Source organism: Anopheles moucheti, chromosome 2, assembly GCF_943734755.1.
Source record: "Anopheles moucheti chromosome 2, idAnoMoucSN_F20_07, whole genome shotgun sequence".
NCBI classification, from domain to species: domain Eukaryota; kingdom Metazoa; phylum Arthropoda; class Insecta; order Diptera; family Culicidae; genus Anopheles; species Anopheles moucheti.
The window spans coordinates 62,086,361-62,099,836 of record NC_069140.1 but is presented as its reverse complement, the minus strand read 5'-3'; the positions used below and the strand labels follow the sequence as shown (position 1 = coordinate 62,099,836).

The following is a 13,476-nucleotide window of genomic DNA, read 5'->3' as shown; positions in this document are numbered from 1 at the left end:
AACGATGTGAAATCATACAAATTGTGATAGCGTTAAATTATTTATTTTTTTTCTCCGTTTCTTGCACCTAATAGCACCTTTCTACTGTAAAAACTTTATATTTATATTCTCTTGAGGCTTTAATGGTTAATGGGCGATCTCAACATTACTTCAAGAGAATTATGTTCAAAGCGCACCATCACATATAATTTGGGTTTTATCCCACACCAATACACAGTCCACTACCAATACACCTTCACGGCATATTGAAACGTTAAGAAAACATTTTAACCACGTCGAAACTTATACCAGAGGGATGGTTCCGATTGACTTAGACAATGTGGAACAAGCCATTTGACGCAGGTTATAGCTAATATGGTGTCATTAAAAATGAGTTACCACATACTTAGTGCTTCCGCCAAAATTGTTATGCAGATCATCGATCAATAATATTTTTCTAGACGTTGAAAACAATACCAATCCATTAGGTGTTACTCCTAATGAACTCATCCGTCATTTCACCAGAGAACTGAAATACCTGGGTTCATTGTGCGCCTAATGTAGTAAGACATTAATTATAAATAAATGTGAACGAAAAGCGATAACGATTGGGAACATAATTTCAAAATAGAATTATACGCGGCCAATTCTAACTGACTCGTACATAAAAATAACGTTTCGTGAAGGATACATCAACAGTAATCACGTGCGACATTCAACTTTTTGGTTTGAGCGCATTCTTGTTAGTTGATAAGGACAAAAATAATTACTTTGCTTGGAAAGTGAAGTAACTTTTTTGATATAATAATAAAGAGTAATACAAATCTTATATGAACACGAATTTCCAAAATGTGTTTTCTTATGATTTTTACCTGCTTGTATAGTGGCTAACCTAGACGTGAAATATGAACTGGAGAAAGGCGTTGTTTTCCCTTCTCAGGCCAACATTAAATTCGCTTAAGAGTCTCTGGACCACTTGAGACCAGTTGAAATTAGGTCGACGTTCGTTCGTGGGCCGGTTGCAGTATCATTCATCGGCACTTATCTACCATGCCCAGCGGAAACTAGAAGCACGCCGTATTTCAGAGTAACGCGAAGAAAACAGGTGAACTGCACTTGCACATAGCATCACACCTTAATACTGCGGTAGCGTGTTAATGCATGTGCTCAATAGATCTTGCAAAGCATGGTGCTTCATTGCTCAAAACTGCTGAGGTTGAAGCTAGATGCTAATGGTATTAATTGTACTGATTGCTTCATTGCTTTAAGCCTTACAACATCGATATTTGGTTGGCTTATTATTGTGTTGGAATATTGGGAATATATGGTGTTACATTATTATAGTAATGTTGGAATTTGATGTATTTATATGCAACTAGGTCGATCTAAATATCTCTTCTTCTTCTTTAGCGACAAAACAAGTTCGTGAAGTCTAGGCCTGTCATTTCTGTCTTTCTTTGACTTAATTTACTCGTAGCTGGATACTTAGTCCTACGTACGGGAGATTGGTCCGAATGGGAATTTGTACCGGTCATGTCTAATGTTTATTGTTTATCTACAAAATATTTTCCTTCCGTCACGCAGGCTCAATGAGAGCATCAAGTTATAATTAAAATTATTACGGCAAACCATTTCAATTTAAATATCAGTAATTATATTCCTATAGGTTCTGATACTCAGATTAAAATCAAAGTGGTTCGAATGCTAGTTGAATCGACGCGTCATTATGCTCATACGTACATTCGCGCCGTATCGTGTGGTGTGCCTGGTCTCGTGAAGCATTCTATGTTGCCTGCTATGAATGTGGCTTGATCTATTTTTCATCGTTTTTCTTGTGGTTGAAGTCCTAGGTCCTAGGAGAGGCAGGTGTGATGATAGGCGCTGTTATCAAATACACTACCAAGCCACTCAAATTTGTATGTGAACTAAAATCGTATACCGTCCAAGCATTATAATTAAATTAAAATAGAATATAAACCAATAGAAAATAAACACAACTGAATAACTAATCAAAACAGTGCTACTATGAATTCTCATGCATGATGTAACTGTTAAAACACGATAAATGCGATCATTTATTTAAGCAATATGCAAGAAGAGTATATTACAACTAAATCAATGTAAATTTGAAACTAAAAAAACCACCGAGTAAGTGGAATGGAATGAAAATAACCAACAAACATCCACAAAATTCAATCACTACACTCAACAACCAACCATCAATTGGGTAAAAGCAGAGTACTACAGTCTGCATTGTTACCCAACGATCGTAAATACCAGGTTCAAATTACACAACAGAAACAAACAAAAATAACCCCATAATCCTCGCATCAAAAGAGTAAAGCTCGCCACAGCTTCTATTGTTTATTATCTATGTTGGATTGGTTTTTTTTTGTTCAATGCAACTATCGATCGTAACGTACAATATCGAAACAGTACTACACATATCTTTGATAAGCACAGTACACAAGAAAACTTTTAAAATGGCAAGTGCATTCGTGGCCAAAGCTTTATTTTTTGCTATGACCACAGATTATCGACCTTTGCAAACCGATTCCACTGTTTTCCATCACTAGTAAACTTGTTTTTAATGCGGATACACCGCAAAAAAAAACCTCCACCAATAGATATCCAGTTCGGTCGATAGAAAGTGAAACGGATATGCTGATGGAACAGTAACATTGAGCTCACAGGAACCTTAGGATATGAAGCATTGCAAAGCTATCATTACATCTGTCCGGTTGCCTGCTGGAAATGGAATCATAATTGTAATCAAACTTTCTCACGCAGCGAAATCACCACGCTAAAATTTCTCACCTCTCAGATAAAAAACGGATGTTTAAAACATAGTCGTCCGTTTGTCACATATAATTAACGCAGCTTACATTACAGTCACATGACATTTGGGTTTCCCATTAGATTATCGTCAAGTAAAGTGGGTCAATGTCGGATGTGGCATGTATTTTTTTTTTGCGTGATTGTGTGCACTATTGTTTGCTACCCAATGGTTTGGGTAACTTTATGCAATGCTGCGCAATGTGCGACGGTTAATAGCACAAGATATAACAGATAAAGGTAAACAGAGTGAAATATTTTTTGTTGTTGTTGTCAAACATGTCTTAGGTTAGTTTCAAAGTAGACACCGACGATGTCTTGACATGATTCATATAAGAGCATTTAATCATGTCAAAGGTTATAAAAATAGCAATTAAAGAAACCATAAGACAAGCGAACTTTTTTACGTTAACTTAAGTTTAACTTTTCTCAATGAATGAGTTTTCTTTGTGACACATGAGAACATGAGAAATGTTTTGCATTTCTTTGAATTTTTCTGCATTGTGAAACTATAACCTTTTTAACTATAAACGTTATAACCGTCATGCTGGTTGTAATGAGTTGCAAAACCTAATGATTAGCACTTGTTAAAAAAGTACTGACCAGTGTATCATCTCAAACACCTCGTCGCATTTGTTTCCTTTGCTGGCAAGTTTAATTTTTCTTCAGTTGGAAAACCATTGCGTTTGGTTGTCGGAGGTCAAAGCAAGCATTCATGATCTGAATAAACTTATCTTGCGGTGCTTGCAGTCGACCATGGCCCTAACATAACTATTCAAATCGTGCAAATAGTGGGAAATTATCTGGCTTGAAATTTTCCCTTTCGTTCGCAGTCAAAGAACTTCAGCGTGGTCGGTTCAAACCACGCCGTAGAAATGGAAAGTTTTGTTGTACACGTTGGGCGTCTACGCTGTACAATTACCCGGCATGGTGGTATACACTCGGTATAATCAAACGAGAAAATCAAATCTTTTCACAATGTTTATGCTCGTCCAGACTTTCAACACCAACGGCATACGAACCAACTTACCTTTGCTGTACTTTCAATGTGGCGTGCGCTGATTTTATGTCTTCTACCATATGTAAAGTTGGCTTAACGCTGAACATAATCGTATCGGTCTTAAGACACTTTAACTTAGTGCGTCATAATGTCTTTAATCCATCATTAGCTGAAAAGATTGATGAGTTCAATTACCTTTTTAGCTAATGTGTGAGTATTGTTAAATGCTCTCTTTTTCAATCGATTAAACACATTTTTCTTTTTTTTTCAGATGACTTGCGGCATTTCTTGTGTGGACAATGCGCTAAACAAATCCTTCTTCAAGCTGGGTCTCTTTATCGGAAGGCATCCGGGCTACTTTCTGATAGTACCTGTCCTATTAGCTCTTCTATGTATGACCGGGTAAGTAGTTGTAGCAGTTGAAATGAAAACTCTCAGTCCATCTCAGTAACGTTGGAATTGGTGTCGAAATCATGTTGGCTTCACTAAATTGCAACGCTTCATTAGTGAATAGAAAGAGCAAAAATGCAAAGCGAATGTATTTGGCATGAAATGCACTTGCGATGTTTGTGAATCATACGAAATTTTACTGGTTTGAACTTTTCCTGCCAATCATTAGAAATAAAAATCAAAAGTTTCACCATTCAAAAAGCAGTAAATAGGAATAAAAAATAAAAAGATTGTTTACGCAGTTCGATAATAAAAAATGTTGTAAAAATGCATCAAGATAACACAACACAACAAAAGCTGCTTTCATTTTTATACGTTCCATAAAAGCAATTAAAAATCACAATTTTCGTGAACGTGCCTTCATTTTTAAATGTTTATATCTTTCTTTACATGTTTGACATATTTATAATAATTAACTTGACAACAACAGGAATTATATTAAAAATAAATAATTGTATTTTTTACATGTTTTCTGTTGTAAAAAATATAATTAATGCAACAAACAACAATAGACATTATTCAGGAAATTTGTATCTATTAAACCATTGCTTATGCAAAGGTTACGATACACTACATTTACGATGCAACAATTATAAATAATCTTGTATTTCACATTGCTGTATTGACTAATCGCCGCAAGTACTTTAAATTACCAGGAAAAGGTTAATTTTTTACGAACCGCTAAATTATCGCATATTGTGGTTTTATGATGTACAAGCGTTTTATCTTCACGGGGTTTTATTAACTTCAGACACGTTCTATGTCATATCTTTTTCTTTACGAGCATTTTCTGTTACGATGTATGACTCGGAGATGTTGTTTTTTTGTGATAACGGCACAGCTTTTGAAGCGCAGTGTCTCGCTTGACGCAATAACTTTTAACATCAACATCTGTACTTAGATTCTGGACTTGATTGGTTTCCTATATTTTCGTTTGATGTGCTCATTTTATCTATTTCAGCTTTCAACAAATAAAATACGAAATCGACCCAGAGTATTTGTTCTCGCCAATCCGTGGTGAGGGCAAATCGGAACGTGCCATCGTTGAGAGCTACTTCAAGGTCAACTATACGCACCGTTTCAACGTTGGAAGAATTACTAGGCCGGGTAAGGATGCAAACAACTGGAATTGCACTATTTGCAGGGAACATTGTAGTGCAGGATATAGTGCAATTATACCGGTTATAAATGCTGTCCTCTGAAGCAGTTCCACTCTTCATCATGAGACTGTCAGCGTCAGGTCGTTTCTTGACTACTTTCATTTCTTACCGATAAACTAACGGGTATATAAAACTGGAGTGAAACTATGAACAGAATAAGAGGCTGCTCTTTGCATACTGCCACAAAATCTTACTAGTTGTTCTGAATTTTACGTATTAATGATTCATATCTCTTAGTGTCCGAATGTATGCATGTAAATGTAGTTAATATAATCACTTGTGTTAAGTTGAAATGCATAACAGATTGTCCTTAGTGTTATTTGCCTTTACAGCCCAGTTATCTCTCCCTCTCTTCTTTTGGTAACTACCTACTAAATCATGCCTAAACTTATTTTACCACGTAGCAGGATAGTCAATCTTTGGGGGACTTCGGGGGATTGGTCCGCAGGGGATTTTGGTCCGCTCCGTTCGTGTGGAGACCGGCGCCGCTACCATCCTACCACCGGGGGCTGCCCCAGGGTTACCAGGGCAGGTTTTGTGTTACTTGAATTATCCATAGCTGAACATTAAAGCGAGATTTAAACCTAAGCGAGGTGTATTTTATGTTATCCGTTACCCGCTTTAATTTACTACTAGCATGAATGCATGGCGGGTTCATCAAAACACTGTAGTGAAACATAAGTTCTAAAATCATAAAGGTTCGTCGCTTGAAATTAATATGCTCAAGTCTTTTGTATTCTTTTCTAGTAATGAAAAAAAAATTGGCAAAAACAAGAGAAATACATCGAATTGCTTTGAAGTAGTGCATCATTTCTTGAAAATTCTCATGAACAATGAGGAACACATATTCTTATGCGAATTCAATTGCATTCAAAATACACCATAACTGAAAAAAATCTTACATACCGCACGTGTCATGAAAGTGTTCGAGAATGACGTAAATAGCACAGGTGTAAACCATGATGTATCCCGACGTTAAATCCCACGGGTTGATTTGTTTTCTTGCTAAGCTAATCGTAAAGCGCATTCAATCCGCAGCTAACAGAAAGCGATAGATCGGTTCAAACGCTTTTGCAAGGAGAAATTACTACCATTGTTTTACGGCCGAGAGCAATTAATTATTGATCGAATTTAGGATAATTTTATGTCTACCAAACTGATTCGACGTCACGTGCAATTTTTTCTGGTACACGAGGCAGGCAAATAAATAGATCTGTTGATATCTCACCAGTCATGAAAATATGCTAGATGAATGATGAGATGCTTGATAATGTCCATAAATATCGCGCCTCAAAAAAAGTAAAAAAAAAAAGAAACTACCCTGGGCGCCGTTTGCGTCTTTGGGTTAATGCATTAACTTGGACTCATAAACTATGTACTTATTGCGTTTCTTAGAAATCTGTGTTTGTTAGAAATAACCTGAATCTGTATATTTTTTTACCACTAATCCTTTCTTTGTGCGTTACGTACAAACGAATGTTACACATACTAAATCATAGTTACCAAGACATAAAATACTGTTGTAGACAAGTAATATCAAATGACCTTCATTACTACTACTTCGTTATTATTGCTACTAGTAGACCCCACTGCCTTTTTTACAGTTCTACTTTGATAGCATGCACTGGTGCTAATTAGTACTTGACTGATCGAGTGCGCGTGCAGCTGCTATATGTAGATTCCGTCACTGATTCCGATCGCCGATTATCGTGCCGGGAAACTGGCTCATGTAGTTTGAGCCTTAACACCGCAACAATTAGTTTCGATTTGCAGTCAATCTTTTCTGGCACAGTAGCTCAAGTCTGTTGTATAGACTCATTGAACATGTCTTCTCTAATAGTTATTTTTACATTTCTTTAAGTAGTTCGAAGATTTATACTTAACCAAATATCGAATAATAGCTATCATATCGATAAAGACTGAATTCGTATTGGAATGGTTGGTCCAATACAAATCCAACCCTCATTGATTAGATACAATTATTTTCACCGCATAAGTATAACAGAAAAGGAAACAAAATTAAACTACTGTAACCATTTCGGAATATCGAACAGGAATATCTTTCGCAAAAAACTCAATCAAATGTTATCCTTGACTGTGGGAATTGAAACCCAAATATCGATGGCAAAACCTTGCTCCAAACGTAAAAATAGAGCGGAAAATTGTCATTCGTTCAATTCTACTTCACAGGACGGTTCGGTCGAGTAATTGTTATTTCCAAGGACGAACATAACAAAAATCTATTGCGAAGCGAGGTTTGGCAGGAGCTGCGACTGCTGGATGGAATTATACAAAACGCCACGGTCCACTACGATGGAGAAACATTCACCTACCGTGAAGCTTGCGCTCGTTGGGAAAATGAATGCTTTACGAACGACATTCTTAATTTGGATAAAATCATCGATGAGGTAAGTGGTTAGCTTCAAGAATTCATTGCAGTCTGTGCCAGAGTGAAAACACCCATTTTGTTTTATTTGTCAGGTTGAAGCAGGTGACTTAAATTTAACATTCCCAGTAATGTTCAATCCCGTGACGTGGGATGCGCACGTCTTTCCGGTATTCTTCGGTGGAACGCAAGTATCGGAAGATAATCTGATTATTTCGGTACCATCGCTGCAGTTAGTTTACTTTGTAACGGCTGACTCCAAACGCCAGGATGCGCGTGGTGCTGCCTGGGAGGAAGCGTTCCTTGAGGCCGTTGGATATGCAGAAGATAATGGAGTATTTAAATACATCTCTGTTGCACGTTTCGCTTCGCGCACACTCGACCACGAGCTGGAGCGAAACACGCGAACTGTGGTGCCGTACTTCAGCTCAACTTTCATCCTGATGATAGCGTTCAGGTAAGGTTAATAGCAACCAACTTATTATACCTTTTCGGCATTTTTCCTTACCTTTTCACAACTACCTTCTCAGCGTGGTGACCTGCATGATGGGTGACGTGGTACGATCCAAACCCTGGCTCGGTCTGATGGGTAACGTGTCGGCTGTGATGGCAACCTCTGCCGCGTTCGGGCTGGCCATGTATCTGGGCATCGAGTTCATCGGAATCAATTTGGCGGCACCGTTTCTTATGATTGGTAAGTCTTGCTACATTGCTCTAATTGCACCGTCGCACAGTACGATGGCGGAAAACAATCGACCCGAAACCGTAATCCATTCACGCGTCACGTACATGATGAGGTCCAGCAAGCATTTGCTGCTCACTTAACATACCCTATTGGATGGCACCGTGTCCTAACACCTGTTGTCGACAAAATTGATCTCTTGCAATAGATGCCATCCGATGTGAGTGACGTAAGCTATGTTGAGTGATTTATTTTGGCCCGAAACGCATAGACGTATGATTATGTCCAAATACTGGGCAGTAGCTAATTAATAACAATTAAACTAACTGAATCGTTGATGTTTAAATGTTTTGTTCAAAATCAGAACAATTGAATATACATCTCTTTATCGGTTAGCCGTTCAACCGTATTAAATGTGATTATGGCACCACGACCATGACTACTACCAATAGCATCATCCTTAGGGCGACATTGGACCACCTATAAAAACCTTCCCCAAAACAATGTCAACCCAGACGGTCAAAGTTTTCTCTCTGTCATGCTTACAATGCTTGCCAAGACAAAGTGTAATGTGCTGCGATCATGAATCAGCACGTCGATTCTCATAGTCCATGAGTAGAATACTAATTACCGTTTAAGTAGGCAAGTAACCTATCACAAGGTACATAGTAGCAGTCATACATGGTGGGTATTTTTTATCAACACACGAATGGATGGTCGCCCGCTGCCATTAAGTTTAAAATGCGTATGTTAGGTTACGCAAGGCACCGATCACTTCTTGTAGCTAAACAATGCAGCGGTCAGATAATTTTGGTGCGACACCTCACACAAATTGTATTTCCGATTCTAAAATATTGCATGCCTTTTACATCGCGTTGCTGCATTGTTTGGTTATGGGTTACATCTTTTTCCTGGTTCAACATACCGTTCACGAGATTTGTATTATGACCTCAAATTCATATGCGGATTGGGTAACCATGGTCTCATAACGAACAGATTTCCACGGCATTTTCAAACCATATCAATCAACTTTGCTATCACGCTTTTCCTGCATCGGCTTCGCATCGGAAACTGTCCGGAAGCTTTCTTCTCTCCGTTTCCTTCTCTGCTGTCTGTTTGTTCTTTTTTGGTGCTTTCATTTCGCTATCAATTCAACTCACAAAGGAAGCAGTACCATTTTTACAAATGTTTATCATTATCGTAATATCGCGTCGGTGTTGGGCTGATCATTTTTGAATTATTTTGCTCATCTTGCTCATGCAATTGTTCCGCTAGAAGAAAATGTACCTAAAAAACAACGGGTACGAATGATACAAGGCGCATGGGGAACATGGTGCAATGAAATGAACCGAAAAGAAATCAAGCAGTCAGCATGCCAATTAAACATGTGAAAAAACCCACACTCCCCATTTCGCGGTGCACAAGAAACGTAGCATACAAAGGCAGTTGCGTAACAAGTGCCGCTTGGAAAAGAGATATGTGTACAATTTCCAAACTCTATGGTATTTGCCAATGATGCCAAAAGATAAGTACCAGTGAACTGGGCGCTGGTGAAAAGAAAGGCAAAACGTGCGTCTTACACTAACGCACGCTTGCGCCGGGTTGCTTTAGCTTGCGAGTTGCGGGTGCAAGCGTATTGGAGAATTCAACAATCAACATGACCGATGCACTCAATTGCCAGCAATTTACGTCCACCGAAGGTGCGCCGCAAACGACGGTTGCTGCCATAAGTGCATTTACGAACAACTCCCTCACCGTTGGGTACTCTCCGGGGTAGTGTAATGCAATGGGCAAATAGATCACCATTATCTGACGGTCGCGTGGTCGTTTGGGTAGTGGAGGATATATTTTGGTACAAAATTATCGCATGAGCGTGCTAACTTGCAAAGGAATAGAAACGCAGATAATGCGTATCTTGTTGTAAAAGAGCGTGCATTATTCAAAAATGACACCTGCGTTTACGCAGCACGCGTGCAAATGTACGACTTCATTAAAGAATCACGATGAAAAAGATACATCAAAGTCAGTGGTCATTCCGAAACAGTGAAACAACCATTTTACAAAACACTACTCCAAGCGCTTCTTCGTATCGATTGATCGTAAAATGTATCGGATTGGTAATGCACATCTTCAAACCGCAAAATCAGTGTCATAAAACATCAGCCCAGATAACCGCAGCACCTCTTGCTTAACGTGAATTTAATGCCTGACACACTCTGCTAAAGTCTATTTCAAGCTGCAATTGATAGTGAATGGTGTTTCAAATTAAGGCAAAGGGTTGTTGCCGCCTTTGTGCATAGATAGTCGCCGCAATTTCAGCCTCAACAAAACGGTCCTTAAAGTAGTGGTAGTCGAATTTGCCACAATCAATCGGGTGTCGTCCATCGTTAGGGTTAATGTTGGTCGCATTGTTGTGTGCCTTTTTTAGTCAGATCTAGGTCAACGGAGGATTTGTTGTAACGGAACAGGGGAACTTTTTCCCCTACTACTAACGAAGATCACACCGATCCTTGGACCACCAAACTAAGGAAGACGTTTTAAGCACTAATAATAAAGAATATTATACCTTGCATTGGTATCAAAGCTCCTTGATTCTTTAGTTTATACGTTAGCATGATCTTGGTAAAATGTGTATGTTGCCCTCAGAAAATAACTCCTCGAACCAATTGAAGCGTGAACGAGTAAAACATGATACAGAAGATTGAACTAACTCTTGCAAGGTCGACCAAAACGTACACAGTTCTATGTACTGGATGCGCAAACGTCTTTGGTTAATTAACCAAACCTTCACATTCTTGTAGCAGCACCCGTGGCGCAACCATGCGTCCCTGTAGAATGCTAGTTTTACTATAAACTACTGCTGATAGCTGAGCAATAACAACACTGACTCTACCTAAGGTTGTCGAAGTTGTTACTCCACACGTACGCATTCAAATTGCCCACCCTTGTTCTACCATACGTTACACACCTTGGTCTGATAAGCTTCCGTATGCCGGGCTTATTCAACCTAGACTTTGCACATGACCGTAAACGATGGGTTCTAGACGCAAGACGCTGTCCCATGACCATCATATTCATTTTGTATATTTTTGTAGAACGTTGAGGCCAGCAAATATTTTGTCAAGCAATCTATTAGTAACTTCACTACTGAAAATGATAATTAGTTTGTCTTAGCTTGAGGACCTGACTATAAAGTGCCAACCGAAAAGTAAGTGTCTTATACCACTTACGTTTATTGACCGGTAATTTTAGCCGAGGGTAAGAAATTAAGCATCACAAACCGTAAATTGCACTACTACCTAGAATAGTGTAATAACGGTTAAGCAATGCACGACAGCATTGAGCTAGCATTGCGCACTATATAAGAATCTCGAGCTGTTGCCTCGACGCCTGAAAGCAGAAACCCAAGTTCTATTTCGTGGTGCGTTTCAAACGGTCAAGTCTCTGCTGGCGATTCTTTTTCGGCGAGTAGTTACAGATCATTTACCGCTGGCTATCGGTTATTGCCTATCGGCTAACGAAGTTTTGTAAACGTATCAGTCGGGCCATCGTTGTACACAAATCGAACATCGTCGCTTATACATGAACGCATGATTATGTCATTGCCAATAAAACGCTTATGGTACAGGAGAGTGGTGCGTGTGTTGTGTGGGTTGTAATTATCCACCCCAAAGCTGCACCAACATAGTTATGCATGTCTGCAACCCGTAGCTTGTTGTGCTTTCAAGCAAACACACACACACGCCACAAACTAAATCTCGAATCTAAATATGACAAGAAATATGTAATAAACTTGTTTTAAACTAACCGATATCATAACGGCTGGCTCTATTAATGAGGATATTTAATGAAAAATGAAACGTGTGTGGATAGAAATATACTTCTAAAAATTCTAATAATAACACTGCACCATTTCAGGTATCGGAATCGATGATACGTTTGTCATGTTGGCTGCTTGGCGCCGAACGTCCGTGAAACTGTCCGTCCCAGAGCGTATGGGCCACATGATGTCGGAAGCAGCCGTCTCAATCACCATCACCTCGCTCACCGATATGATCTCCTTCTGGATTGGTATCCTCAGCCCCTTCCCGTCCGTGCAGATCTTTTGCGCGTATAGCGGATTTGCCGTTTGCTTCACCTACCTCTGGCACATAACATTCTTTGCCGGTTGCATGGCCGTATCTGGACACTGCGAGTTCAAAAATCTGCATGCCATCTTCGGATACAAGGTTCTGCCGGAATCGGTTGCTATAAAAGGTAAGTGAATCCGTAATCGTAAGCAATGCGTGTAAGTTGTATATGAAAACCGTTAACCGCTCTCGCATAGTAGTAGCTGGTCGCGTACAAATATCGTAAGTACGCCCAAATGAGTTCAAAATTACGAAAATATTCATCTGCATAGTTGTGTGCACAGACAGGTGAATTGAACTACAAATGTCACGTTTACAACCACGGCAGCTTCGCGTAGTGAGCTGTGTGATAATTCGAACTGCTGAATAGTATAATATTGCATTCGCACACTGGATGCCCGGCGATTTGAATAGTTAATCGTAGCAATCGTTAATCCATTTACGCCTGATAAAGTATCACGAGAGGAGAAATAACCCTCGACCCTCGTATCGCTTCCCTAACGCACTTTAAAAGGGCATTAATACTTTAGTTTTACTACTGCACTCTTCCCTCGTCTCCCGTTGTTCAAATCATACGCCATTAGCTCTGTGAACGATTACGACGTACGTTTCATAATCGGCACGCAAATATACACGCGACCTCGTCTGGAGATCGAAATGTTCGAACTCGGATGCGCTAGCTCGACAACATGAGTAAATCCCTTTAGAGTCCGTTCAGATATTGTTTTACACCGTGAAGTAGTAATATTCATTCTACCAACCCAAAATTTATTGTTTTCGTTTGATTTCGATTGTTGGCACCAATGTGTTGTTCTCATGGTTCATTCAAATTTGGTAACCAGTAAACTGCAGCC

The 13,476-nt window shown here is 39.2% G+C and overlaps 1 protein-coding gene across 1 annotated transcript in view; it reads left to right on the top strand.

The window, feature by feature from the left end:
* Positions 1-13,476, top strand: part of LOC128302621 (patched domain-containing protein 3) — a 34,399-nt gene that overhangs the window by 7,232 nt on the left and 13,691 nt on the right. Inside the window, exons 2-7 of the mRNA XM_053039489.1 lie at positions 4,086-4,216; positions 5,226-5,371; positions 7,615-7,832; positions 7,906-8,267; positions 8,341-8,504; positions 12,411-12,749. Coding sequence (XP_052895449.1) covers positions 4,086-4,216; positions 5,226-5,371; positions 7,615-7,832; positions 7,906-8,267; positions 8,341-8,504; positions 12,411-12,749 — 1,360 coding nt within the window. The remainder of the gene's footprint in view (positions 1-4,085; positions 4,217-5,225; positions 5,372-7,614; positions 7,833-7,905; positions 8,268-8,340; positions 8,505-12,410; positions 12,750-13,476) is intronic.